General features: G+C 29.3%; 1 protein-coding gene across 2 annotated transcripts in view; it reads left to right on the top strand.

Moving 5' to 3' along the window:
• Positions 1 to 210: 210 nt before the first annotated feature.
• The window catches only part of LOC129958867 (LIM/homeobox protein Awh-like), a 100,684-nt gene continuing 74,617 nt past the window's right edge, over positions 211 to 26,277 (top strand). Inside the window, exons 1-2 of one of the 2 annotated variants that reach the window (XM_056071589.1) lie at positions 211 to 301; positions 25,951 to 26,027. In XM_056071589.1, the coding sequence (XP_055927564.1) occupies positions 25,980 to 26,027 (48 nt within the window). In that variant the 5' untranslated portion in view covers positions 211 to 301; positions 25,951 to 25,979. The remainder of the gene's footprint in view (positions 302 to 25,950; positions 26,028 to 26,277) is intronic. The other variant, XM_056071588.1, reaches the window with a different exon arrangement.

The following is a 26,277-nucleotide window of genomic DNA, read 5'->3' as shown; positions in this document are numbered from 1 at the left end:
TGAAATCTCTGAAGAGTTGAACGAAGTTCAGCCCATCTCGCTCCTGTAGAATATAAGAAAGAAGATTGTAAGAGGATATCACGTAGAGAGATCCGCCCCAAGTCCCGCCCGTTGCCTTTGACCGACGTGACAGAAACCAATCGGAGTAGACTGGGGACTCCGCAGCGAGTTAAGGTGTAATGGTGAGGTCCAAGTTATGGCAGTTATGAGCTTGTATTTGCGGATAAGCGCACCTTGAAAAGTAATGCTTTCAGGCAGTTCTTTGTCCGAAGATGATCAAGTTGCAGTTACGATCATGAAGGTATGTTTTCTTCATAAAAAGTAATACTTATTCTTATTTTTCAAGGATTTTAATATAAAATCTGGTTTGCAATGCTTAAAAAAAGTTAGGATTCATTTTTACAATGCAATTTCTTTAACTGGAATCAACATCAAATCGATGATTTAGGGAAGATTCCTGGTCAAAATGTTTTATTTAGAAAATATAAATGAAAAAAGTATAGAATTAAGCAGGCGATGTAAATAGGAATATATTTATTTTAGAACGCATTACTCGTGCGAGTGCTTTTATTATTAATAGAAAATGTGACAGTAAAGATAAACCTTGCATTGAAAATACAACTGAAAAAGGAAATTTTTTGTATTTATGATGTTTGTGTGAAAGCAACTTTGATAAATTTTGATGTCAGTATTTAATTAAATACTTTTATATTTTATTGTGTTTAAAAAAACATTTATTGCATTTTACTTTTAATTTCAGAATTTAATTTATACTTCTCTAAATCTGCTTAATTTTTTATAAGCTACACAAAAAAAAGCAAGAAAACAGTTCTGTGTTAAAAAGTGTACTATTGTATCAAAAATTCGCATGATTTCAGTAAGATCGAAATATATTTTATGATTTAAATGTGCATAAATAATTCTAATAGTGTGCTTAAAGGTATAAATAATAGTATACTTATAAATGCTTGAAAGTATAAATAATAGTATACTTAAAAGTATAAATGATTAATACTATGCCTTGAAAGTTGATTATTATTTATACATAAAAATATTTTTTTTATTTATTTCTCATCATTTTATTGCAATACTAAATCTAAGACATGGAAGACTGACGTTGAAATAGTGTCTTCATTATCGATTAGTCTTCGTCTTAAGACGATTCCACTTTGCATCCAATGCATACTCAGAAAAAAAAAAAAAAAAAAAAAACCGCTTTGAATTGCTGCCAATTCAGTAATCTTTCCCTTTTGGAAGTTAGGCGAGTGGGGCACTTGATTATGATCTCCCTAATAAACAAGTCAGAGAAACTCCTCCTACTGTAAATCAACCAGCCCTAAATTTGTTACTACTCTAGAGGTACAGCCTTTCTATTTAGTTTTATTGGCTGCATGGAACATAAAAGAATGAAAATCATCAATCAAAAGATAAACTCAGTGATACAATTTTGCTACGTAGTATCATTAAGTTAAAAAAAAAGATTCAAATCCTTTCATTTTAAAGGAAAAAAGAAATAAATATTGAATAGTTTCTAATTAACCATTTCATTTAGAAAACACATTTCTTTCAGATTTTTTTTTTTTTTTTTTTAGAGTTGAAAATCTTTTCTGTGCAATTTTTAGTTTTGGGAGCAAATTATTCAGAGCTCTTTTTCTTTTTTTTCCCCCCTTCTTTCTTTTTCTTTTTCACATAAAACTAAATTTAGATTTTCTAGCTCAGGATTACTCGCATCACATCGATCACTTTTTATCCAATGTATCAAAATCAGTAGTAATAGACAAGTAAAAATAGGTCAACGACATTTGCTGCGAAGAAGAGGAGAAAATTATAAAGAGTGCTTAAAAATTATATAAGATGGAGTAATCCTGAGAGTAATATGGAGTAACACCCATTTACTGCGTGTGTATTTACGATTTCATTGGTGTTACTTTTAATGCATTAAAAGTATTTTCTGAATTACTTTGAAGATATGCATGTAAAAGACAGAAAAAAATATTTATTGGAAATTAATATTATTAGAATTAGAATTAGATTATTATTTATTAAATTTTATATTTTATATTTAATATTATTGGAGAATAAGATTGATGCAAGGTTAGGTTTCTATGCAAGGTTATAGGTTGTTGAAGCCGAAAATCTTACTTTTGATCTTGTGGTCTGTATAATGGATGGTATCATCGATATCTTCACTATCTCCTTACTTTTGTTACCCGGCTATATGAGTATCAATAGCATAGAAAATTAATTTTTTTATATCCGTTTATGTAAATGAAATCATCTTTGATTTTTTAAACTGTTTTCAACGTTATCTTTTTTGTAAAGATCATCACACAAAAAGGACAGAAACAATTTAACAGATCTAATTCTAAAATTGCTTACGCATGCCTTGTTTTCTGTTTCATTTTCAAAAAACAAAACAAAAAAAAATAATTTACAATTGAAGATTCTTTTACTTCAGTCTATTTTATATCGGAATCCTTATAATAAATTTTTGTAAAGCAGAATGACTCCAAGAATTGCATATAATCTTTCTTCTCCTCGAACGTAAAAACAAATGAAACCTTTTTTTTCTTTTTTCTTTTTTTTTTTGTAATCAAAAGAAAAGCAAAATCGGTATAAAATAAGACGAATTTTTTTAAAACCAGTCAATTTATGATTGCTAGTCACTTTTTAACCCTCCAGCTACTTGTACCGCGATTTCCTTGGGTTGGCAATCAGTCTATTTTCTATTGCATTCAGCGTTTTTCACAGTTTAGAGTGTTTATTTTTACGATTACAGATTTTTATTATATCATATTATTATAGTGTAACATATAGTATCAATTCAATTTGTTTGAAATATATTTGAACTTATTTGCAAACAACGCATCTAAATCGTGATTTTAAAAAATTACGCAGCCAGTTTTAAATTCGCTTGATAAACAACTGGTTCAAATGCTATATTTACATAAAATTTTTAGTATTCTGAAAATAAGACTATTTTGGGTCATTGAAATATAAGCGGATTTTAATCTAATTACATCTTCAACATCATAAAAAAAGTCGACAAAAATGTTATCATCAATGCTTTAAATACTAATGTTTTTTAAAACTAAGCTCTTCAAAATAACCAAATAATAACGACTTTTTTAGATTAAATTTCTCCCGTCGTTACATTAAAAGCGTTTTCTTTTTCCGCTCACATAGATTTCCACAAAAGGTTTTAACGCTTATCTTTGTTACTTCATTATTCTTTTATAATCCCCGAGAAGAAGTTCATGAAATATGAGTATGTTAGTGGTTAAGAAAGAGAGAGAAAGAAAAAAGAAAGAGAGGGAGATGGGAAAAAAAAAAAAAAACACTCTGCGCGTGTTTCTGATTGAACTTTCTTCTGTTTCTTGGTTCGTATTTCAAGCGCGGAAAAAGAAGGCTCTGTCAGAACGAGCATCGTTAACAAATCGTTTTCCAAATATATAACAAAATTTTATTTACAATATTGAGTTTCTTAGTTTTATACGAAATGTAATTAGATACATTGCCATATGTTCCGAAGCAAAAGTTTTGTCGTTTCATCAGATGCATTTGGAATTAAATTATTTCTTTAACATTATAGGAATTGAGCCAATTTTTTTTAAGAACTAACTAAAAGAAGAAGATAAAAAAAAACTAGTCTCCAATTCATATATATATATATATATTAATGAGGTAAATGTGAATGCATTTATTATATTTCCCTCATGATTTCGTAAAATTTCCCTCATACGGATGTACTAATTATTCATTCATTTTAAATTATTATGCTATTACAGGAAAAAAATATAGCGGGTAGGAAATAACCTCTAAGCCGGTTATAATTTAACTATCAGTGCAATAATATGTCCCTTAACTTAAATAAATTTTAAATTGGTTATTTTCAAACATGTTATTTCAATTTCATTATATACCTTACTGTATCAGAAATATTTAGACTTAATAGCAATTTTCAATTTGTGGCAATACCTATAACCTTTGAGCATATATATATATATATATATATATATATATATAATTAATTCTGCGTTGAATTCAAAGAGGATTGTGACTTATTGCAGCTTAAAATTTTATTGAGTTTGCGAAATTATTTGTAACATTGTTTTTGCATGTGTATGTATGAAAGTTCCTTCAATTTAAAATCATACCAAGCATGTTAATTGTTGATACGTTTCCATAAATCATTTGAAGCACGCAAGATTTCGAATAATTTCATTGAATATATGGCATAAAACTAGATCGCTATTTACGAATAATTTCATCTTCATTTTAGAATTTTTTTTTTCTTTAAATCCACGATTACCGTATTGGCAATGTATTGAATTTTTTACTGGTTCATGTTTTTACGTACATTGGAAATCACGATTTGTACTATTCATTACATTAGAAACTTATGCATCACCTTTTTTCATTATGAATAACCTTGTTTGCTCATTGTTTTTAATCTAAACAGGGGTTTTCATTGTCTTTAAAATTAAGATTACAAAAATAATTTTGATATAGTTTTGGCAATATTCTTTGGCACAAATAAACTTAATTCCTATTTTTCGTTGCGATTTCTATATTTATTATCGTTTGCTTTTATGACGGCAAAGGTAAAAAAATAATTTTTGCTTGAAAGTGGAATCATTTTTAAGAATAAATTAAATATTATACTGCACACAATGCTATTATTTGAAAATAAAGTTTTTGTCACATTTGATATACTATGTACTGTACAAAAGGTTTTTAAAAAAGATAAATAACCACGGAAGAAATATTTGTAAAGAATTTTGTACGCTATTTGTCAGGATTTCCTTGAAGCTCAAAAAGATCGTTAAATTGTAGATGAAATAAGTTTTCATCTATTATGGAAATGACTTTTATTAAATCTTATTCTTACTTTAAAACGTATGTATTTTGAAATGACGAATATGCCCTAATTTCATCGATACGTACAACTATAAGGTAACAAATATAAATATATATCTGCCTGTTATTTCATGTGACATAACATTAATCATTAAGATTAAACAAACAAACAAAACAAAAACAATAAAAATAACCAGTGAGGATATCTCCTAACTTATTTTAAATTCTTCAAATATTCTTAATGGAGGGAGCTAAAACTTTTAAAAATTGCAATAGAAAAAAAAAATTCTGTTTTCAAAAAATTTCATTTTACTAAATAATTTAATTGTTTCAGTTAATTCTTAAATAATCAAACTAAGGAATTTCTTTGCGATTTTATTTCCTATTTACAAAGTTGCGCTACAAACTCTTGCCCGACTACTGCATTTTGGAAGTTGAAACTTAAGCTGAAAAGCATTAAGAAATTTAACAGCAAACTTCAAAGATGGTGAAAATTCTTAACAAAGTTTTTAAATTCAGAAACTTTACTTATAAAAAATTCAATCCAAGAGATTTTTAGCTTTTGAGAAAAATTTCATTCTATTAAATAACTCAAATATTTTAGTTAATTCTTATGAAATCAGATTGAAGAACTTTCTTACAATTCCCACTTCACTGAATACGCTACAAATAAGTTATGCTACAAACAGTAGCTCTTATCCGAACTACTATCTCTAGGGGAAATGCTACGGATACATTCCACCCCACCCTTCATCAACTTAATGATATACCCCAAGCTCGTCTAGGACGTTTGTTCTAATAGGGGGAATTTATTACCTTAGGCGATTTGTCATCTTCCACGAATCTTTTATTCGAAATCGAATTTGTAAAGCCCCTAATAAAACTTTAAACATCGTTATAATATTGGGGTGAAGGTGAGGTTGATCCTTAATCAAATAAAAAGAGCGTTGCTGTTTGAAATATTAAAATGTTTCGGTAGAAAGAACCTCAAGGCATATCCAAAAAAGGCATAAAATTCTAGTTCAAGATGGATTTAAAATTGCATTGAACTATTTACGTCATGGATTAGTTTGAAACAGCTTTGGGGGTACGATACTTCAAAGCTGAAAATTTGGTTGTTTATTATCGTTTTAGGAATTCAATGGCATAAGATTATATTTAATCTAAACTATAATCTATTTCTATTTTAAGAATATAGTTCAGCTAAACTGCATTTCGGTTTGAGATAGGTTGTAAATTGTTTTGATTTATTTACAAAATACATCAGTTTCAAATGATTTTAATAGAAGTGGTTGGAGGTTGAAAATTTTTTCCGAATGATTTTAATATGTTAATTTTTTTTGTTTTGTAAAATCATGACCACATTATTTAACATCTTATATAGTTTTAAAAAAATCTTAACTGTATCACTGCAACACGTTTAGTCTCATTTCGTGAATTCAATAGTACGCATGACGCGTTTGGTTAAAATGTGTTTGACATGTTAGTCACGCAATTTCCTGCCCTCTCTCTCTCTCAAAAAAAAAAAAAAAAAAAATGTAATTTTTGACAATTTTTTTTTTGTTGTTGTTGTTGAAGTACTTACTTTAGACGTACCAATTGCAAATTCTTACAAGAATGATATATTCTTCCTTAAAACGAATCTGGAGCTTTTATTCATTGTGATATTTAACTGCATTCCATGGTAAATCAAACAAGCATTTTAATGCTAAATTTCAGAATTTTTCTGGTTTCATTTAGGCCAGAGAAATCTTAATGCAACTTACCCTTACGGCGCTGTGATCATGAAAGGTTTCCTTAAATATGAAGCTTTTAGTTTCAAAAATGCGCTTTAATTTAAAAGTAAGATTTTTTAAATGATAAACAGTGGTGTTTATTTAATTTTCAAACATTTATTCCATTGATGGATCAATCTGCAAAATCTTTTCAACCAAAATAACTATTGATATTTTATCGCAATGAAAGATTAGATCTTTGTCCTTGCATTCGGCTTTAGTAAGTACTTTTTAATGCACTTGGAATTGCATTATTTACTTAAAAATCAAAGTCTGTCTACTGCTATTTTTTTTTTTTTTTTTCGTTTATCACAAAATAAATGTTTTGTTATGCTATCAGAGATTTTTACAAAAAGCATTGCAAATCTATTATCTGAATTTAAATGAAAGACGATAGAATATTTTGCTTTATTATTTTAAATGATTTAAAAATCATGTTTAATGAAAAATAAACTGTTTGAATAAAATTTTCATGTTCAAAAGGTTTTCATGTTTTTCCAACATTTCCTGATTGTAATTACTGCAGAATTTTTTTAAAAAAATTAAGTATTAGAAAAAACATTGTTTGCATGATATTGTGGAGAAATCATCAAACAGTTTAATTTTTCTTATCCGTGATTTTTATGATAATATATGATTCATTTAAAATAAAATACTCTTCAATAATATTTTATTTAAGAATGCTTTATTGTTTCGGTCAAAATTTTTGCAAATTTTTCTTAGCTTGAAACATAAATATTTTTACCATATGAGAGCTAATAGTCAAGATTGAGGCCTCTACTTTGAATTAATATATACTTGAATAATATTACATTTACAGATATAATTAAATAATAATGCATGAATGTTTCTATTATATAAAAATGCAAGTGTCTTTATATTTTTCAGTTATAACTATCAACAGTTTGAAACTTTAGTTTGGTTTCATTAAATCTATGAGTTCAAACATGAAATATTTTTTTCATGTTTGAACGAAAGAGAAAGTGTCGATAATTTTTCATCATATTTTTTTTTAATAAGAAGGTACGATTATAATTCCTAAATAATCTTTTAAAACACTGAATCTCATTAAAATTAAGTAGCTAATTGCATATTATTTCTTATTTGATAAATGCTAGCTAAAATTTATGTTAGTATATATGTTTGGTCATGAGAAGGTAGCTGAATTCGTTCAATTCTCTTTAAATCTGTAATATTTCTATAATTTACGATTAAGTAGATTTTGAAAGCATATATTTGAATAGTCTGTGGGTACTTTCAAAGTGTTAATTGTAACTGCCAATAATATGAACATTCTTAGCAAATTTTTCTTACCTGAAAGTAATTTTACTCTCTTTATTGGTTGATGTCTTATATTTGTTTATAATTTGTTTATAACTGAATTATTTTAATAATATATTGTTTTGTAATATTTTGTGAAATTGATTAATATTTTGAAAAATTTTCAGAGAGATAATTATTTTTTTGTTTTCGAGTAAATGCTGATTGGATTGCCCTCAATTTATCTTTAAAAAATAGCTTTTATTGCTCATTTTTAAAAAAATTGTACACAACCATTTATCAGTACAATAAATACAAAGTAAATTGATCAAAATAACAATAATAATGTAATCTTTCCATTTGATAAATTTCTTTTAATTTTTGTAGAAAGTTCTGTATGAGAATAAATTAGGTGATTATTTTAATTACCAAAAATATTCAGTCTGAATTTTTATTACTTGGTAAAATTTAAATTTTGTTTCAAAATGTTTAAAATTATGTTATGTTATTTTTTTCATTTAATAAGATTTGCCTCATTTTATTAAAGCATTTCTCATAATTCAAACAAATAAATCCAGAAACTTAATTTGGTAGCGAAAGATTAAGTGAGGTCATTTTTATCTTAAACATATCTTCTCCTCTATTTGGTTAAAAGAAAAATTTAAAGGTCTTCATTCCCTAGTTTCCTAGAAACTTTTTTGGAATGGATTTGCTTCTCGACATTAAGTCAAGCAAAAGACGTGACGCTTCTTCCAGCATGACAACAGCGCATTAACTGGCATTACTGTCAGTGGTTGCCAATGACAAGATCTTCATATTCGGCTTAACTACTTGAGTGAACAATCCACGCTCTCAAAACTGTGAATCAGCATTAGTAATTTTACTTTACGGAAAGTTCCACGTATCGAACAGATTATCTGGGAATCTTTAATGTCTCGCATAATCGTGAAACTTGGGGGCTGAGGATTCTTGAGGAGAATCACCGAATTCGCCTGTGGATTGAATTCGGGAATATGGCCATAGAAATCAGCACCATAACTTCATCCGAGATGGATATAAGATGTATTTCTTTCATTAGAACATCTATGACAAAAAGCACTACCTGCAAAAATTGTTTCTGAGATAATGTGCTTTGTGCACTTAAAAACGAATGATTTCGTAACATTACACAGTTTTAATTCTATTTTATTATCAAATTATTTACAAAAGTAGATGATCCCTGTTTGATGTTGTGGAACCATTTTTTAAATACTTAAACTTCATCATTTCAGTAATAATTTTTGTTATGCTATTCAACATAAGTCAGTAGTATCAAACAGTGAATCTCAACAAGTGATATACCTATTTTAAAAGAGTACATGAAGAGTTTTTTTTGATATTACCAATTGTAGATTTTGCAATTGTTTGAGATTACGGAACCGTTTCTCTTTGAAGCATATAGAATACATTACCTCAGAAACAACTTTCGGAAATAATGTTTCTCTGCGTTTAGTCGACGATATGGAGCAACGAAGGGTAAACCTATTCTTAAGGAGAACGTTCTAATGAATCAGGCAGCTGTGTAAAATTCAGATAAGTCAACAATAAAGAAAATCTTAATTATGTATAACTAATACAGCAATAGATCTTAAATTTGAACATGTTTATTTACTAGTTCTGAACTATTAAGAGATGCAAAATATCGATGTCATCTAAGCATTTTCTCTAATAATACTCCATTTGATGAAAGTGAAAAAAGACTTAAATAGAGAAAAATACTCAAATATTCATATTTTGTTAAAAAAAAAATATGAAGTTTTCAATTAAATACATCGAAATTTATTCAGCCTTTGACTGTAGTAGCCAATTACTGAGTGCGAAAGAATAAAAACATACACCTCATGTATTGAATGAAGTTGTCAATGAATGCACATTTGTTTCTTGCAAAGTGGAGTTTGTTTTCCCCTAATTGTCAGAATAAGTTTTTTTAAATGTTTTTGTGTTTGTATTGCAAAAATTTATCGGAACAGATTAGTTGAGTATCCTTATCTTGTCTATGGATAGAAAGATGCGCAACTCATTGGCGATTTCTCAAATAACACAGAAGACAATATTAACAAATTGAATAGTTAGTTAATTTTTTTTATCTTTGAAATTCTGTGATATTGCGCGTTATATCAGTTATTATACCTGTGATAAAAACACGTAAAGTAAATTTTCTTGCTTTCATTTTGCTATTTTATTATTACTATTTTGTGTCAAAATACGCTGAGAATCAAATGCAGCAATATTAACCGTTTTCAGCTGCTTTAAAAATAAGTGTAACAGCTTCATAAAATGATATCTAAAAAAAAAAAAGAAGATAGACACATAGAACTAAGTTGGGGAAGGCTGATTTAGGGTGATATTGGGGTTGGTAGTTCCAGAGGTGGGATTGCTAGCAATGGGTGAATTAACAAAAGGCTTCAACGTCCGGTCAGGAAACTGAGGAAACAATTCTGATACGATTTCTGGATTTCACCGGGATACAATTTTGTATCCTTTGGGGGTTGAGGGGACAAAAATTGTGCTCTATTTTTTTAAGTGATTTCATGCCTGGCGATTCAAATACTAGTCGCTAAAAACCTTTTAAAAAAAATCCAAATAATGAAAATTATTTATACTTTTCAAATCCGTTCGATTTCTTTTGAGCAAACTATTATAGTTTTTTTACAACTGCATTTTTAAGATAAAACGATTTCCTACTAACAGAAAGGTTGTCAACATTTTCGGCTTTAATAAATTACTTTTTGTGATTCCTGTATTGTTTATTTTATTTTCATAAGCGTAACTTAAAGCTTGTAATGAACGAATAAATGGCATTTGATATAAAAATGAATTAAAATTTTATTTTAAGCATGAATGCAACAATTCGTTATAATTCCCAACTACATTTTGTTTCTTTCGAGATACTAAATTTCGTAGAGAATTTCTTTTCCCCTTTATATTTCGTTTTCAGTTCCAGTAAGATTTTTCTGAATTCATTCGCGATTTCATTTAATATTCAACAAATGATAAATGTTACTTACAAAAAAACGAGGATTTCATTAAACGAGCAAATGTAGCAGTGCATTATAATTTTAATTTTTTGATAATAATTTGCTTTGAATTAGTTCTAGATTATTTTGATGTAAGGAACTACTCATTTAAGCAATTTTTATAGAACATTTTAAATAAAGTTTGAACAATACCATTTAATTCAAAGAGAAAACTATTTTATTTCATGTATATTTAATATAAAGTTTTCTAAGTATAAAATTATTGAACTTGTTTTCCACGTATACTTTTTATTGTTCAAGCTATTTTTTTATTTTTTTCAATACCATTTGAAATTAAGAAGTCTCGTTGAACAATTTTAATTCAAATAGAAACTTTATTCTGCCATTTTGAATTCTTCTTGCTTTAACTAAGAAAATATTCAATTAATAAATAAATTAAATGGATTTCCGATTAAGAAAAACTAAAAGATATGTCTACATTTTTTATTTTTTTTTTTGAATTTGAAACTTTATAAATGGTTTCTTCGCTAAAAAAATAAATAAATAAAACAAAATATGTTTTACCTTGCAAAAAAGGAAGATGAATTTCCAGTTATATAAGGGCTTATTTCGAACACAATTCAAACTAAAGACAGTATCAAATCATGTATAAAGCTTTGACGAATTTATAAGTGAATGAAGAATTTCTTTTTCTTTTTTACTTTCTGTTGATAAAAGCGCGAAAATAAATTATCTGCATAACAAAAAAGGTTATTTTCATTTTAAACAATAAATTTTTTCGTGATTTTGATAATTTTGCGTTTTTTATGGAATGCAGATATACAAAAATTTTTAAACTCGTCAAGTTCAAACAATAATCATTACATTACTTTCCAACAAAAGAATCATACTTCAGTATATTATTCAATGCTTTTTTTTTTTTCGTTTTTGCATAATTTTTTTGAATAACTTATAAACTTTTTAACAAATACGTGTTTTTTGAATAATTTAATAACCCTAAAATTTCCACATATTTCCATCTATATTATTATTCATCCCATTTATTTTTGCTGTTATGAAAATCATTGATTTTTCTCGTAATAAGTTGGACTAAATTTGAAAGAAGTATTATCTTGCACCTTGTATTCCATAGAAAGAAGAAACGAGTGGCAAAAGAGTTAGTTTCTTTTGAGTATTTATGGCAATACATTCCTTGTTATTTTGAAAACCATATTTAATTGTTGTGCCTTAGATTTTTCATGTGCATAATTATATTCGATTTTTTTTGTTAAATTTATTTGTTAATAATATATATATTCACTTGCCGCCTTTGGTAAACCATTGTTGGTTAATTTAACCATATAGTCCCATTTTAAAGATTGGCGTCTTATCACAGCAAGAGAAAGCATCTTTTAAAATTATATTTGCACAATGAATGTAGAGCATTTAAATTAGTTAGCTCTGCTTGCAAAATTGAGAAATTCATTGGCGAAATCGAACCAGTGGCTGGGTTGGGGATCGGTTCGTGGTTTTACCAATTATTTTAAATATATAGATTTTTTTTTCACTGCTGATGGCCTTCTTTTTGCTATCTTTGCTATCTTTAATATGGCATTATATCAAAAAGAAAGAAAGACGTGAAATGATAGATTGAAGCAATATTGATCTTCCATCTTTAACCAATCTCCAATATATCGAGCTACACTCATAATGCATTATTGAAACCAAAATGCAGAGTAACGAGTCAGGTTCGTGAATGTGTCTCGATACTTTGCTTATCTGTAGCGTTTGATTTTATATTTTATTAGCTTTCTATATAATTACAAAATAATTTATTTGAATAAGTGCAACAATAATTGTCAAGGTTATACTCAGACAGAGTGCTTTTAAACATATCACACTCAAATAAACTATTATGAGGCAAAAACTGTCAAATTAAAAAAACTAATTAAGATTTATTGATATACATACTTCTGCTTGTTTGCTAAAGAATTTTTTTTTGTTTATGTACAATGTAAGTTAATAGTTAATTTATAAATATTAATATGTTACATTTGATATATTTTTCATTTTCCCCTATATATTGCATCTCTCTATCTATAACATACTCTTCTAATCTAGTTTCAGGTGTTTTTTGAATACTTCGTCACTTCACCGTCATAAAATTACTTAACACATCTTGTCTATAATATATACAAGATGTTTACCCCACGCGAATGGCTTAAACATTAATAAATTGTTAAAAATAAATCCCTTGTTAAATTTTTTCATCTAATTGTAGGCACTTCTTTTTTAACTTTAAAACAAATTGCTTAAATTTTTTCTATTTCCACTCACATCTCAAAACTCCCAAACTGATCAAGAGTGATGTATGCTCTTGAGCTGGAGATATGACGTAATACAGAAGTGATAGCGACGTTACCATTAATGATCCTTTGCTCGGAGAATGATCTTTATTTATTTAAGATCTCATCTTGTTATTCTTTGATATTGAAAAGTTTGTTTTATTTTATTAACGTCTTATTTTAAAGTTACTCAAAAGTTGTTTTGTGGTCCTAATTTTGATCCGTGATCAGATGACTAGGACGATACATACATTCTAAACTTCCACGCTGCGCCAATCGAAGACGTTTCATTTTGAATGGTAGATTTGAGGTGCACCATCAACGGATCGTCGATGGAAGTGGATCTCAAATTTTTGATCCTAGTATTCCGTAATCTTATCAGAAACTATCGCAGTCTGAAAATCTACTCGAGTATCTTATTGCACAGAGACGGAATCCTTGGTTATGGATTGATTTAAAAATTATCATTACTTGCATGCATAAAAAAATATTATTTTAATCCCCCCCCTTAAAATTAAAAAAAAAAAAAAAAAAAAAAAAAAAACCCTAAAAATTTTTTTGGGGAAAAAAAAATTACAACATTTTTTTTTTTTTTTTTTGAAAAAAATATTCTAACTTTTATTTTTAACACTTCTGTCTATAGACTCATTTCTGATTCAATATAGTTCTTTTTTTAAAAAATCATAGCCTTGTTGCATTTTTACGTTCCACAGAGAAGAGGAGGAAGCAGAAATCTCGTTCCGCGTTTGATGGGTACCGAGAAAACGAAGAACAGAAACAACAACAAAATTGGAGGGAGGGAAAAAAGACAAAAAGCTTTTACAATTTCTTTCTGTTTTTTTCTTCCACATAAAGCTCTACATCCCCCACCTTCTTCCACTTTTCAGAACTTCATCGAAAGAGACTAACCATAACATTGAACAGAAATAGCTCAGCGTTGTAACACGACATGCGTAGGTCGATTCGCGTAAATCAAAATCCTGTCCCGCCGAGACAACGTTTAATCAAGTTCAAACCTTTCCAGTTGGCAATGCTTAACCTCCCTTTAGAAAGCTAGTGAGAAAAAGGAGGGACGCTATAACAGCAGAACAAAAAAAAAAAAAAAAAAAAAATCTTCTTCGGACTTCTTCTCCCGTTTATCTATTTTATGACACGCAAGGTCAAGCTTTGACCAAGCCGACGCAAAAAGCCGAATGTAAAAGCGAAAAGTAAACACGCACCCACGCTATTAGCGTGACGGAAAGCAGACACTTTTACAGATCCGTTTACAAGACGGGAGACATGTCAACAGATACGACTGTTACGTGTCCTGAAGTTCAGAGATCGCATTTATATTCAAATGAGGACAATGCCAGCTTTAGCTTTATGGAATGCCGACTACACACGCGCTGAAGGATAAAAAAGTTTCTAAAGGAAACAGGCTAGTAGGAGCATAAATAAGACTTCACGGAAAAGAAAAAAGAAAAAAAAAAAAAGAACTGGTTACCGATTTGTAAACAAATTGGAATCGTGAATGATTTTAAAAAACAAAGCTTTCGTCAATAACTCTAATGGCAGGGATAATTGATAAGGTTCTGGCTTGTGTCTGATTATAAAGTGTCAATTATTCATCAAAGAGGAAATTCAGGCGGAAAATATGAAAAACAGTGAAAACGTAACCATGATACATTTTTTTTTTCTTTTAACGTTTTAAGTAACTGGATTCAATAATGTTACCAAAAATTAAAATGTGATTCACGTTGAAATTTAATTTGAAATAGTAATTAAAAAAATATATTTTTTTATTTAGATCACGATTTTGCTAGGAAGATGCAGTGAATATAAAGAAATCTTTGCAGTAGCTGCTATCATTTTTTTTTATGAACAAGGAAATAATATCCCATTTGAAAGGACCTTTGATAGATTATTTTCATTGAAAGTCAATAAATAAATGATTTACACTGGACAAGAAAGTGATCATTTTTTTACATAATCTATCACTTATAAAATTTCTCTGAATATCGTATTTCTTCTGATATGGTACATCACATGACCAATTAATTTTATTTTCAAATTTATGATTCAGTTTTTTTTCTAATTAATTTAAAGTGATTCAGGAAATTTCATGAAATTATATTCCTTGTTTCCTCAAACTTCTTTTGCTATCATGTCTACGAGTTATTTTGAATTTACATAAATGCTCGTATTTGCTCAATGAATTCTGTTGAATAATGGACATTATTGCCGTGAAACAATTACTCATTCTCATAGAAGTATTTTTCTTACTTATTGTTTATAATTTCTACAACTGTTTATCTTCCACAATTCCACCAAAGTAACCTGCATTGTGTGATTCATGTCACAAAGTATATCGGCTAAGCCAGCCTTTTTTAATAGTGTTGTAAAACAATAAAATTATGAGAATTTTTGGTTATAGAAGAATTATGCCTTTTTTTTTACTTTATTTGTAAACATATTTATAAAATCATCATAACTCAAATATCTTTATCAGAATTTGTGATCTTGGAAGAAATCAATATAATGATCTTTTCTGACAATATTATGCACCGCATATATTCAATGCGAAGTTTTTGCACAAATGTAATAATGTGATGTTAAGTATTCAAACTTTGCCTTAATTTTTTATAAAAAAATCATTAATTTTTCTTTATTTTTTTATTTTTTATTCTTACTATAGATAGCGCTGTTTGGTATGGCATGAGTGTATCTTCATATTTATTATCCAAAAGGAAATTTATTTGAAAATTTTATCACTTAATATTTCATTCTGACAATTTTTAACAAAACTACACAGTATAATACACACAAAATATTTCAGTTTTCCAAATTTTACAAGAGAAAGAAGACTTGAAAATTTCAGAATCAATAACAAGCATGGCGTGTTTTTTTTTTTTTTAAATCTAATTTAAACATGAGACTGCATATAATGTAAAAGGTCTATCTTGATTATGAAAAATTCATTTTTTTTCTTCTTCTAAAATTTAGGCAACTGAGGTAGATAGTGTTGCGTTATTTAGAGGCGACATGCAACGAACGAACTCCATCTTAACCAAAAGCAATTTCAAAATATAAACAGTTTATCACCAAACCCTTAATTTCAGCATTAATATTAAATATCTACACTCCCACCATGCGAAATCTTTTCTTGTGCGAAAGGAATCGTCAATAAAAAAAACTTTTTATTCGACTGTTTGGTGGCTTGGAGGTTACACAACTGATATTAATTCTTTCCTCCACTTTTGGTTTCACCTAAGCTGGCTGGATTATCACAAAAGCATTTGCTTGATCGTTCCTTTCGGAGCGAGATGCTGGGGGTGGGTCAAATGGGGTCAACAGAAACCACACAATGGCGCCTCTGTAGCACGCGCCACCCGCTGACGTCACTTCATCCGTCTTCCTCATACCAGATCACAACTTCTGACAGAGGTCAGATCTGAGCCGTGAGATAACCCTCATGATTAATTAGCTCGCCCGACTCCAGTTCCGAAACCGAACCTGAACCGGTGACGTTTCTTCAACATTTCTTTGCCTTCGCACGATAAGAATCTCCACTTGCTCCCACACTTACTCAGAAAGAAATCACTACCATCTTGTTAAGTGGTTTTGTTCCTGTGTACCATGGTCAATTTATTTTCTGATATTCGAGCCCCCCGACACGATTCCCCTGCTTTATAGATGGTTTCTTCTTTTTTGCTATCTGTTTAAAGAAAGCGTTTGAGTTAGAAAGAAGGATGGAGGATGAAAAAAAGATCACGATAAGATGTTGCATTTAAGATCAGAAACGATGTTCTGTCATGTTTTCAGGCTGGTTTCGAATTCATCTCCAAATGGAAGACCGTCCTTTGTGGCAATCTTTTTATCGAGTTTCTTTATTAAGTCGAGCTGCTCCCAAAGTGTTTGCGCTTTTGTCAAGTTTGACTTAGTGAAATAAAGACTTTAGAAAGTTACTGCTTGACGTCCAAAGGGTGTGTGGTCATGCGATACGACTTTTTTTGTAGAGAAGTAGATTTAGTTACAAGATACGTACTTTTACCCGTAATATCTGCATTTAGATACTAAAATTTTGACATGGGAATGTATTTGTAAGTTCTGCAATAAAAATACGCAACTTCTTTATGTAACGCTGCAAATTATGCATTTGTTGCATTTCCATTCTTGTTCACATGTTCTTAATAGTGCAATAGTGGGTTCTTTTATGTCATGCGTGCACTACATCAAACGAGTAAAAGGCAGCCTTGTCATATTATTTTATAATTATATAAACTTTCTATACAGCCCTATTGTAATTTTAAAAATTAAAATGAAATCTATTATTTGAAAACAATTAATATTGAAGCGCATAATAGATGTCTAAAATAGCTTTGGATTGTGATTTTCGACAAGGGAAATTGTACCCCCCCCCCTTAAGCTATAATTTAGAATGACTTAACAACAATCACAAAATGTTTTCTGAATTTGATACTTGACGAAATTAGCAATGAAACAAGAGAAGTCTTTATTTCATTAACAAGCATTTCTTAGCTATATTAAACCATGAAATGCTTGTCAATAAAACTTTGGTAGCAGACGGAATGAGCTAAAACTTGAATATTTACAACTATCATTATGCACTTAGAATTGCAAACATACCGTGAGAAAGCTAAAAATGAAGAGATAATCAAATATTTGAACGACTTTGACAATCTATATTATTAATATAATTATTTTTGAAAATGCTTCTACAAATAATTCTTATTTAAGAATGCGTAGCCATATTATTAGGAAATGTTGTATCATATTGTTATGCAGCAAATGAACATTAAAGTAATGCTTCTTTTGAGAATTCCTCACTAGAATTTTTGTTTCACATACTATTATTGTATCGGTTCAAAATCTGTAATCTCTGTAATTCCCATCCCCCGTTTTTCAATACTTATTTTCTAATGTAATAAAAATAGAAAAAATATCGTGAAAATGTCATATCTTTGTGAAATTTCAAGAGCTTTGAATTATTTTTTTAAATTCTTATTATATTTTATGCTGTTTAAATCATCGAAAATTTGACTGCTTCCAAAATTGCCAGGCATTGCTGCTAAAATGTCAAGAGTCCTTGCTTGAAAACAGAAACTGATTCTGCTTTAAAATCTGTTTCCTGTTTTTGGTCAAATCAAACCTAGGTGTTTAATAAATCATGCTCGAAACCCACCACACCCGTATGTGGTATCATTTGCCCTCAAATCAAATCGGGATTCATCACTAAACCCCACATTTTGCCAATCTGTGGCATTCAATACCGGTCTGGCTTGGCACCACTGAAGAGGGAGTCTCCAACGTTTCGGTGTTAAATGCAGTACGAACAAGGCGCTTGAATAGCAGATTCGCTTCTGCAAGACAACTAGAAATGGTATGGGAAACAAATGGCGTCCCTACTTCTGCAGGTATCGTAAAATGGGTGGCTATTGGCTTCACGAGAGCTTGCCGCACCATCCTCTGGCCTCGCTGTCTTTTTGGTCACTCTAGACCAGGTACGCTATACGTGAGTATTATCTCGTGTCCACTGCCCCCAACATGTTCTGAAGGCACAACCTAACCGATCGACCTGGCAAGCAATATGGCGCGTCGACCAACCTGTGATTTTCATGCCGATGATGAAGCCCTCTCAAATTCGTTTAACTGTGAGAAATGTCTTCTCGCACGTTTACTGGCATTCTTCGCTTCTAAAGTTCTCCTCGAGTCACAATGTGATCGCCACATTTATGAATCTTCCACTAGGCCCCGATTATATAGGGCCCACTTCCTGATTGCAGCGCCATTGCAAGGTGTGAGGTCATGCGCATTGGCACCAAACTTGGGCATTTGCATATCGGGTCTCAGTGTACTTATTTGCAAAATTTCGCGATTGTACCTTTCTTCCTTCTGTACTTGTATGTAATTTACTCATTCTTTTGTCTATGAATATGAATCATACCATGTTATCAGTTACATTCTGTGAGTTGTCATTGATCTATCTTGAATTTCGATGGTTTTACTCTGCCGGAAATAATCTGTCTCGGCAGTTTAACAGAATGCCTGTTTGTCTTACAAACAGGCGCGGACTAAAGACTAGGTTCACTAAGCTTGAGCTAAGGACCCCAGGTTGAAAGGGGGCCCCGTAATGTAATCGTTTTTTGATTTAGCGATAAATTTATTTTGCCTGCGTCTGTTCACCCATCTTATCCAGTAAGCTAATGCCCTAAATAATAGCAAAGTTGGATTCTAGCAAAAAAAGAAAGATCGCACTACAAACACCGGAAATCGATTATTGATGTAAATGATTTTGCTCAAAATTTATGAAAATTTATTCAACATTTACTTCATGAATCTATCTGCTTTTGAATTCGTTTATTAATTTGATTATTTCCCTCTATATTTTCGTCCGCTTTAACTTTTTCTCCTACGTTTTATTTGGATGTTTTAATTCATTGGTTTATTTTTTATAAAGAAAAAAATTGTTTTTTTTCCCCTTGTGAATAAATCTGCAATGCAAAAATTTGCCATGGACGATATACGTTGAATAGCTTTGAGGTCCTCTCGGTCTCCTTTATTCTAGGTTAAATTCATAAATGTGGCGAATTTGACACATTTGTTTGAAAACAAACTTTTCTTCCACTAGAATATAAGAAAAAGATAATAATAGAGGCAATAATAGTTAATATATCATTGTATATCTGGATAATATTTGACAGAAAATATTTCATGGAATTACTTTTCTATTTTTCCTCGATGCTCACTAAACTTCAGAAAAGAAATAAAATCGAACAAATTTCCGATAAATTTTTAATATATTCATAAATAACCTCATATTCAATATTTTAATAAATGGAGTGCAAAATAATTTGCTTCCTTTATTTAAATTCAAAGAAAAATCTCTTTATTATATTGGATAAAGAAAAATGCACAATGATTCATTTTCATTTTTGTCTTGGCAATGATTGTGATATCACATTACTGAATGATTTTCATAGATTTAATGGAAATAGTTTGGTAATACCAATGAAAATAAAATACTAAATGCACAAAGTATATTTTTATAAGAATGAACAATGTCATCACATATAGAAGATAAAATATCGCATTTTTCAAAGGAAGTATTCATTGAATTTTGTAGAAAATAAAGTTGCGACAATACATCAAACATGGCAAGGTAATATTCGAGAGTTCATGTTTGAGTTACAGAATTCAGCTCAAATAATATATATATTCCTTGTGTTGCTCATTCTTTACTTTTAGTCGGCAACTTTCCTGCAGTAAGCTGTAATACAGTAATTTATGTATTACAGCTGCTCAATAATTTGTATTTGTATAAAAATTGTCTTTTTGTCTCCATCCACTCATCGATGTCAAATATTAAATAAAAATCTGTAGAATTGAGAAAATTCATTTACTTTTAAGAAATTATATGTCGCAAATTGGTCGGTATGGGGTGATGTAGCGCTTGCTTTGAAAGTTGATTTTATCAAAATAATAGAAAATTTATCAGAAATAAAAACATTAGAGGAAAATAATTTAATTACAACTAAAGCTATAGTTTAGGTAAGAAAATATTTAAGTATAAAACGGTACTCATGAAAATAATTTGGAATGCTATTTTGAAAAGAATAAATTGCAACAAATAAATTACTACAATCAATTGAAAATACGCTTTTTCCAAGAAGGTTCCTTATTAATATCAATACAGAACTTTATTAGGTAGAAATGAATTTTCAAAGGTAGAAGAACAAGACAATTCCATAACCACATTAACTTTCAAAGATCATATTTGTCACAGAAACTTTATTGAAAATTCCTCTTCCTCTTAATAAAAATCCGTTTTAAATATTTTTTATGTTATTTGTGATAATTTAATTGCAGAACTTCAAGAAGAAACAAAAATTTAGAGCATAATAAATATTCAGAATATTTTTTTAAATTTTAATACATATAAATGAAAAAAAAGACCACTAATCTTGATAAACTAAAATCAATTTATCAATTGATTTTAGTTAGGGTAGAATAGATTTATAATAGATTGGGAGACAGTATAAAAATCAACAGAAGAAAAAGGAAAATGCATTTCAATGATACTGGTATGAAAATTTAAATCTTGCAATATTTGCTTTTATTATTATTAATTTGTAGTATTTCTTTTTTTAAATTAATATATATTTATCTTAATTATTCACTGAATTTACTATTTATTATTCCACAATTATAATCAGAGTAATTTTGCTGAGAAAAGCCTTTCTTTCATTCAAAGTATAATAAGTTATTTCTATAATACTTAATATATATATTTATATATGCGAGTTGCGATATAAATTTCATAAATAAATCTAATAATTTAAAAGTATATTAATCATCAATAAAGATTAATTAAACCAATAAACTAGGTAAGACAGTAGAGAAATTATAAAACTAAATTATTTTAAATAGAAATAGCTGCTATGAATTAAAATATACGAAATTAATTTAAAACATTATATCTTAGAAGCCGATTTTTATAGGTTCTTTTACAGTGCCCCCAAGAACTTTAGCGCCAGGGGCCCCCAATATGATTGATCTTCACATGCTTACGAATCTTAAATAGGTTATTTTTGTGAATTTTCGGGGATATAACATTTTTCATTTCTTCTCAGCAACAAATGAATGTTATTTTTGAAAAAACCATGCGCGTTTAAAAATTCATTTTCTTGCTCCATTGGGATCCGTAAATGAATTTTGTGGTTGAAATTGAAAAATTGCCTTGAATGATGTAAAACTTATCTTTTTTTTTTATTTCACAGCAACTGTAAAGTTGCAAATGGCGTCTATAATGGAAAAAGATGTGACAAGTATGATTATTTTGTTTTAGAACGTGTTGTTTTCCTTCTGAACTTTTATTCTAAATAAGATTCATCCATATTTTAATGGAAGCATCTTTGAGAATGTTTACCTCTAATTTTAGAACTTTATTAAAATGGCAAAGACGAAACAGTCACATTATCGCATTGTCGCCTCTAACCATTGCTATTGTCTCAGTATGAACTATTTATGGCACTGGTAACTTGCCACTAAAACAAGTGTAACATTGACCATGTGCAACATCTCCGTGACCTTTAATGTTTGGGAGCAAAAGCCAGACTAAATATCTTTAAAATATTTTTGATTTAACTTAATTCACGATTCAAAATTGCTCCAAATGTTTTCGTGCCAAACTTAATGTTGTCCTCATTTGAATAGTCAGCGACCGAAGTCGGGGAAAATTCAGCGTCCACTTTTCTTTCTCTCCACTCTCTCCATTCTTGCTTTTTTCTGTCTCTAGCTTTCTTTTTTTTTTTTTCTTCTTTTTTTTTTTTTTCCTTCCCCTTTTTAAGAAAAGGAAGATTCCAGAACCTCTTACTTTACTTACCAAAAGCTCTTCCAAGCTTACTCTTTGTCATTCCTTGCTGGATACTGCTCTCCTAACTGTTCTGACGTCATTAAGAACAACGTTTTAATTATATACGCTTAGCTGTTCGTTGAGAACCTGGTCACGTTACGGGGTTGAATCGTGGACATCCCTTCCCCCCACTGCGCCCCAGTATTGAGACATCCCCTCTGTCCAATGCACAGCACGTTCCTCTGGAGACAGCGGGCTGAGAATTGAAAGTTTGGCCCGGGAATACTGAGCAGGGACGGTGGGAGACAATTGTGTTACCCCGGCAAGTCCTGATCGCTGAATCTCACGCAGCACTGACTGATTCTTTTATAGAAAGTGTCTAGTTCGCAACGTTTTCAGATTGCATTGCTTGGTGAATGGATGGGCAGGCACAGATTTCTGGGCTACAGCATTTGGATTTCAAGATTTCGATCGCATCTCTTTCATGTAGATGATGCGATTTAAATTTCAATCGGGACAAGCTAGAATGCCTGGTTCTGATAGTAAGGCTTAAATAAAAATGAAAAAGTCTAATTTCGACCGATTTTTGTTTCCACTTTTCCGTTCTATTTTCTTTCCGTTGGTATGTTTTCCTTATGAAAAAAGAAAATCTGTTAGATTTCGATCGCATATAGACCATATACAACATATCTCGTTGCCACCCAAAATGACTCGTTGTGGCAAGTAAGTTTTTGTATTTCGATTCATTTGGATGCTAAACAGAGTTGAAAGAAAAAAAGTCTAATTTGATATTTTTCTGTTTTGAATTTCATTTCTCTACCGTATATTTTTTAAAAACATAATGACATTTTTCATAGAGATTAGCCATAATGACTTTTGCTACTATTAACATTATTCTCATTTAAGTTACTTTTAATATTAAATAAAGAAGGAGTCTCGAAAATTTGTTTGCTTTTGTTTTATTTATCTATGTGTCTATTTTCGTTGCGGAATTTTCTTTCAAATTTGTATCGAATATAAGATGAGATTTATCATATAATCATTAACTAATCGGATCTTCTATGAATAAATATCTTAGATGCTGTTAAAATCTTTTAAAAAAAAAACGTTTCTTTATTAAGTAATAAAAACGATACTAAGTCAACATCATTATTTACGTTAATTTAAATAGCTTTATTCCATTTCTGTTTCAAGCTAATAAAAAAATGAATTTTAATAACTTTACAGCGAGTAGGATTTCACAATATCTTTTCAAATAACTATGTCTTTCTTTACTTCAATATTTGTTCAGAAACTTTGTATTATAAAAAATTAAAAATATTAATACTTGTTAAAATTATTAGGAAAAGTTCAGAGTTAGAGAAGATATAAAAGAAATGAAATGGTACTGTTAATATCATGAATAAACGCATTATGCTGCCATCTTTTTTTTTTTTTTTTTTTTTTTTGCATTTTTGGAAGGCAATTTAATTAATTTAAATTTCTAAGATTAAATTTTTCAAGTAATTTCATATATATGAATAATTTAATGCAATTTTTGTGATAATGCTTTGTGTTATATTTTTCTTTTATCTTATTTTTTTAACAGTATAAACAAGAAATAATTAAATATGGATATAAAAATTCAAATTTATAACAGCTGGAAACAAATCAAAATGACATCATATTCAAGTAGTCATGTTAGAGAACCAAATCCAAGACTTTAAGGTTTATGATTCATTTTATAAATCCTAAGGATGATTTCCGTAATTAAGTAATTTCTGAAAGATCTGTATTAATTATACATAACAAAGTATTTCCGCATTTTTTCCCCTTTAGTGTTAAAACTAGACATTTGCACTTAAATAAATAAGTTATATATAGGGCCATATCAAAATTTTAAATTTTAGTCTTGCCATTCCAAAAGTGCTACACGCTTCTAAATAAAAATTCACTTACACAGTTGGGAGCGATATTTTGATATGAATAGTTGTTATAATAAAATACAATGGGAATTCAGGACTTGTTAACAAGATTTTCTTTTTATATATAAAAAGAAAAGAAAAATACTTTTCAGCTCTTCAGGTATTATTTTAATGAATCAGCATGGTCCCTCAAAAACATTATTATTACAGTATTAAACATTGACAGTAAATTGGGATAAACAGAGGCCAAGCAAAAGCTTAAGAGCAAGATCCGAGGAAATGGTAAATACGCCTAGGCATGATCCAGGCCTATGGCTAACCGAAACATAAATCTAGCCATAAAAATAACAAAAGAAGAAAAAATTGTGACCTTTCTAACATCGGTGTTCTGCACGCCTCTTACTATAAAGCCAGATGATATATTAGCTTATGGATTCAGAGGGATTCAGGGAGTTTTTAAAAACTCTGTTATCATTACGCGGATGAATGATACATCAAATAAAAGGGCTGGGATCGCGTGAAAAAGACATTTCTTAGAATAAAAATATAATTCTTTGGGGGTGGGGAGAAAGAGGTCTTGGATTTGACGTGCAAAATGCGAAATACAATTTCACGTCAACAACAAGGAATGAGTGATGATAATTTTTTGGTATGCTTTCTTTTTATGAAGAATAATTCTTTGAGTTGAGTTATTAAGTTTAAACATCTGATATTTTTAATTTGTTTTCATATGTAAGTTCCATTTTCATTTTTTACATAGAAAAACTCCGCTCTGAAAATAAAAACATGGTTTCCTTACAATCTAATTTCAGTTGTGATGAATTGAAAATGTAAAATTTACTTGCTTTAACCATTCAAGGGTATTTATAAGCAATGCTTGCAATAAAATACAAAAACGTTTGCAACGAAATCTTATTTCTATGCAATATCTTGATAATGCAATACAAGTCAACGCTACAATCCTGTAATATATTTCTTCTAAATCACTCCATGATAATGTAAATCCTGATATTTTATATGAAATGCAGTTTATGCATTGTCCGACACAAAATGATTTTCTTTTTTTAAAGAGCTTTGAAATCATATTTAACAGAAAAAGCCTGCTGAAAAATTAAGGATAAGCTTAATTAAGGATATAGTTTATGGAAGGAACTCAAACTCTGCTTGCATTTGATTATAAAATACTTTATTTTAGTGATATGATAAGGAATTAGCTGCATATATAAGTAATTTGCTTCATATCGTAGTTAAATTCCAATCGATTTTATATTATTGCGTTGAATACTGTCTGAAACGCAACACGAGTTTAATTTTTAACGTTAACGGATACCAATATATAGCAAATTTTTAGGTATGATTTCTTTTGTAAAGAAAAGTCTTTAAATTATTAATTATTAAAATCTGATGTTAATAATTTCTGAAGCAAATTTGATTAACTGGATGATATTTCTTTAGCTCTTGGATACTTAACCATTTCGTGCCTGATGCACTGTCAAGACAATTTTCATCTGTTTGCGCATCCACTTCAAAAGGTAATTGATTTATTGGTTTGGATTTTAAAATAATTTTTAGACAGATTTAGGCGACAGCTTCAAATTTTCAATTTAAGCGCAAATAATTGTTTTAGTGATGCACCTTAAATAAAAGCATAAATGTATTCATTAGATTATGCAGTAGAAAAATGGCTCATATCTGGAATTAAGCAAGCAAAAACTATATAAATATAAAAAAAAACAACCTTAAAATCCCAAATATAAAAGAAAATGTTTTTAGTAGATCTAT

This window comes from Argiope bruennichi, chromosome X1 (genome assembly GCF_947563725.1).
Source record: "Argiope bruennichi chromosome X1, qqArgBrue1.1, whole genome shotgun sequence".
In the NCBI taxonomy this organism is placed as follows: Eukaryota; Metazoa; Arthropoda; class Arachnida; order Araneae; family Araneidae; genus Argiope; species Argiope bruennichi.
This window is presented reverse-complemented; position numbering and strand designations above follow the sequence as displayed.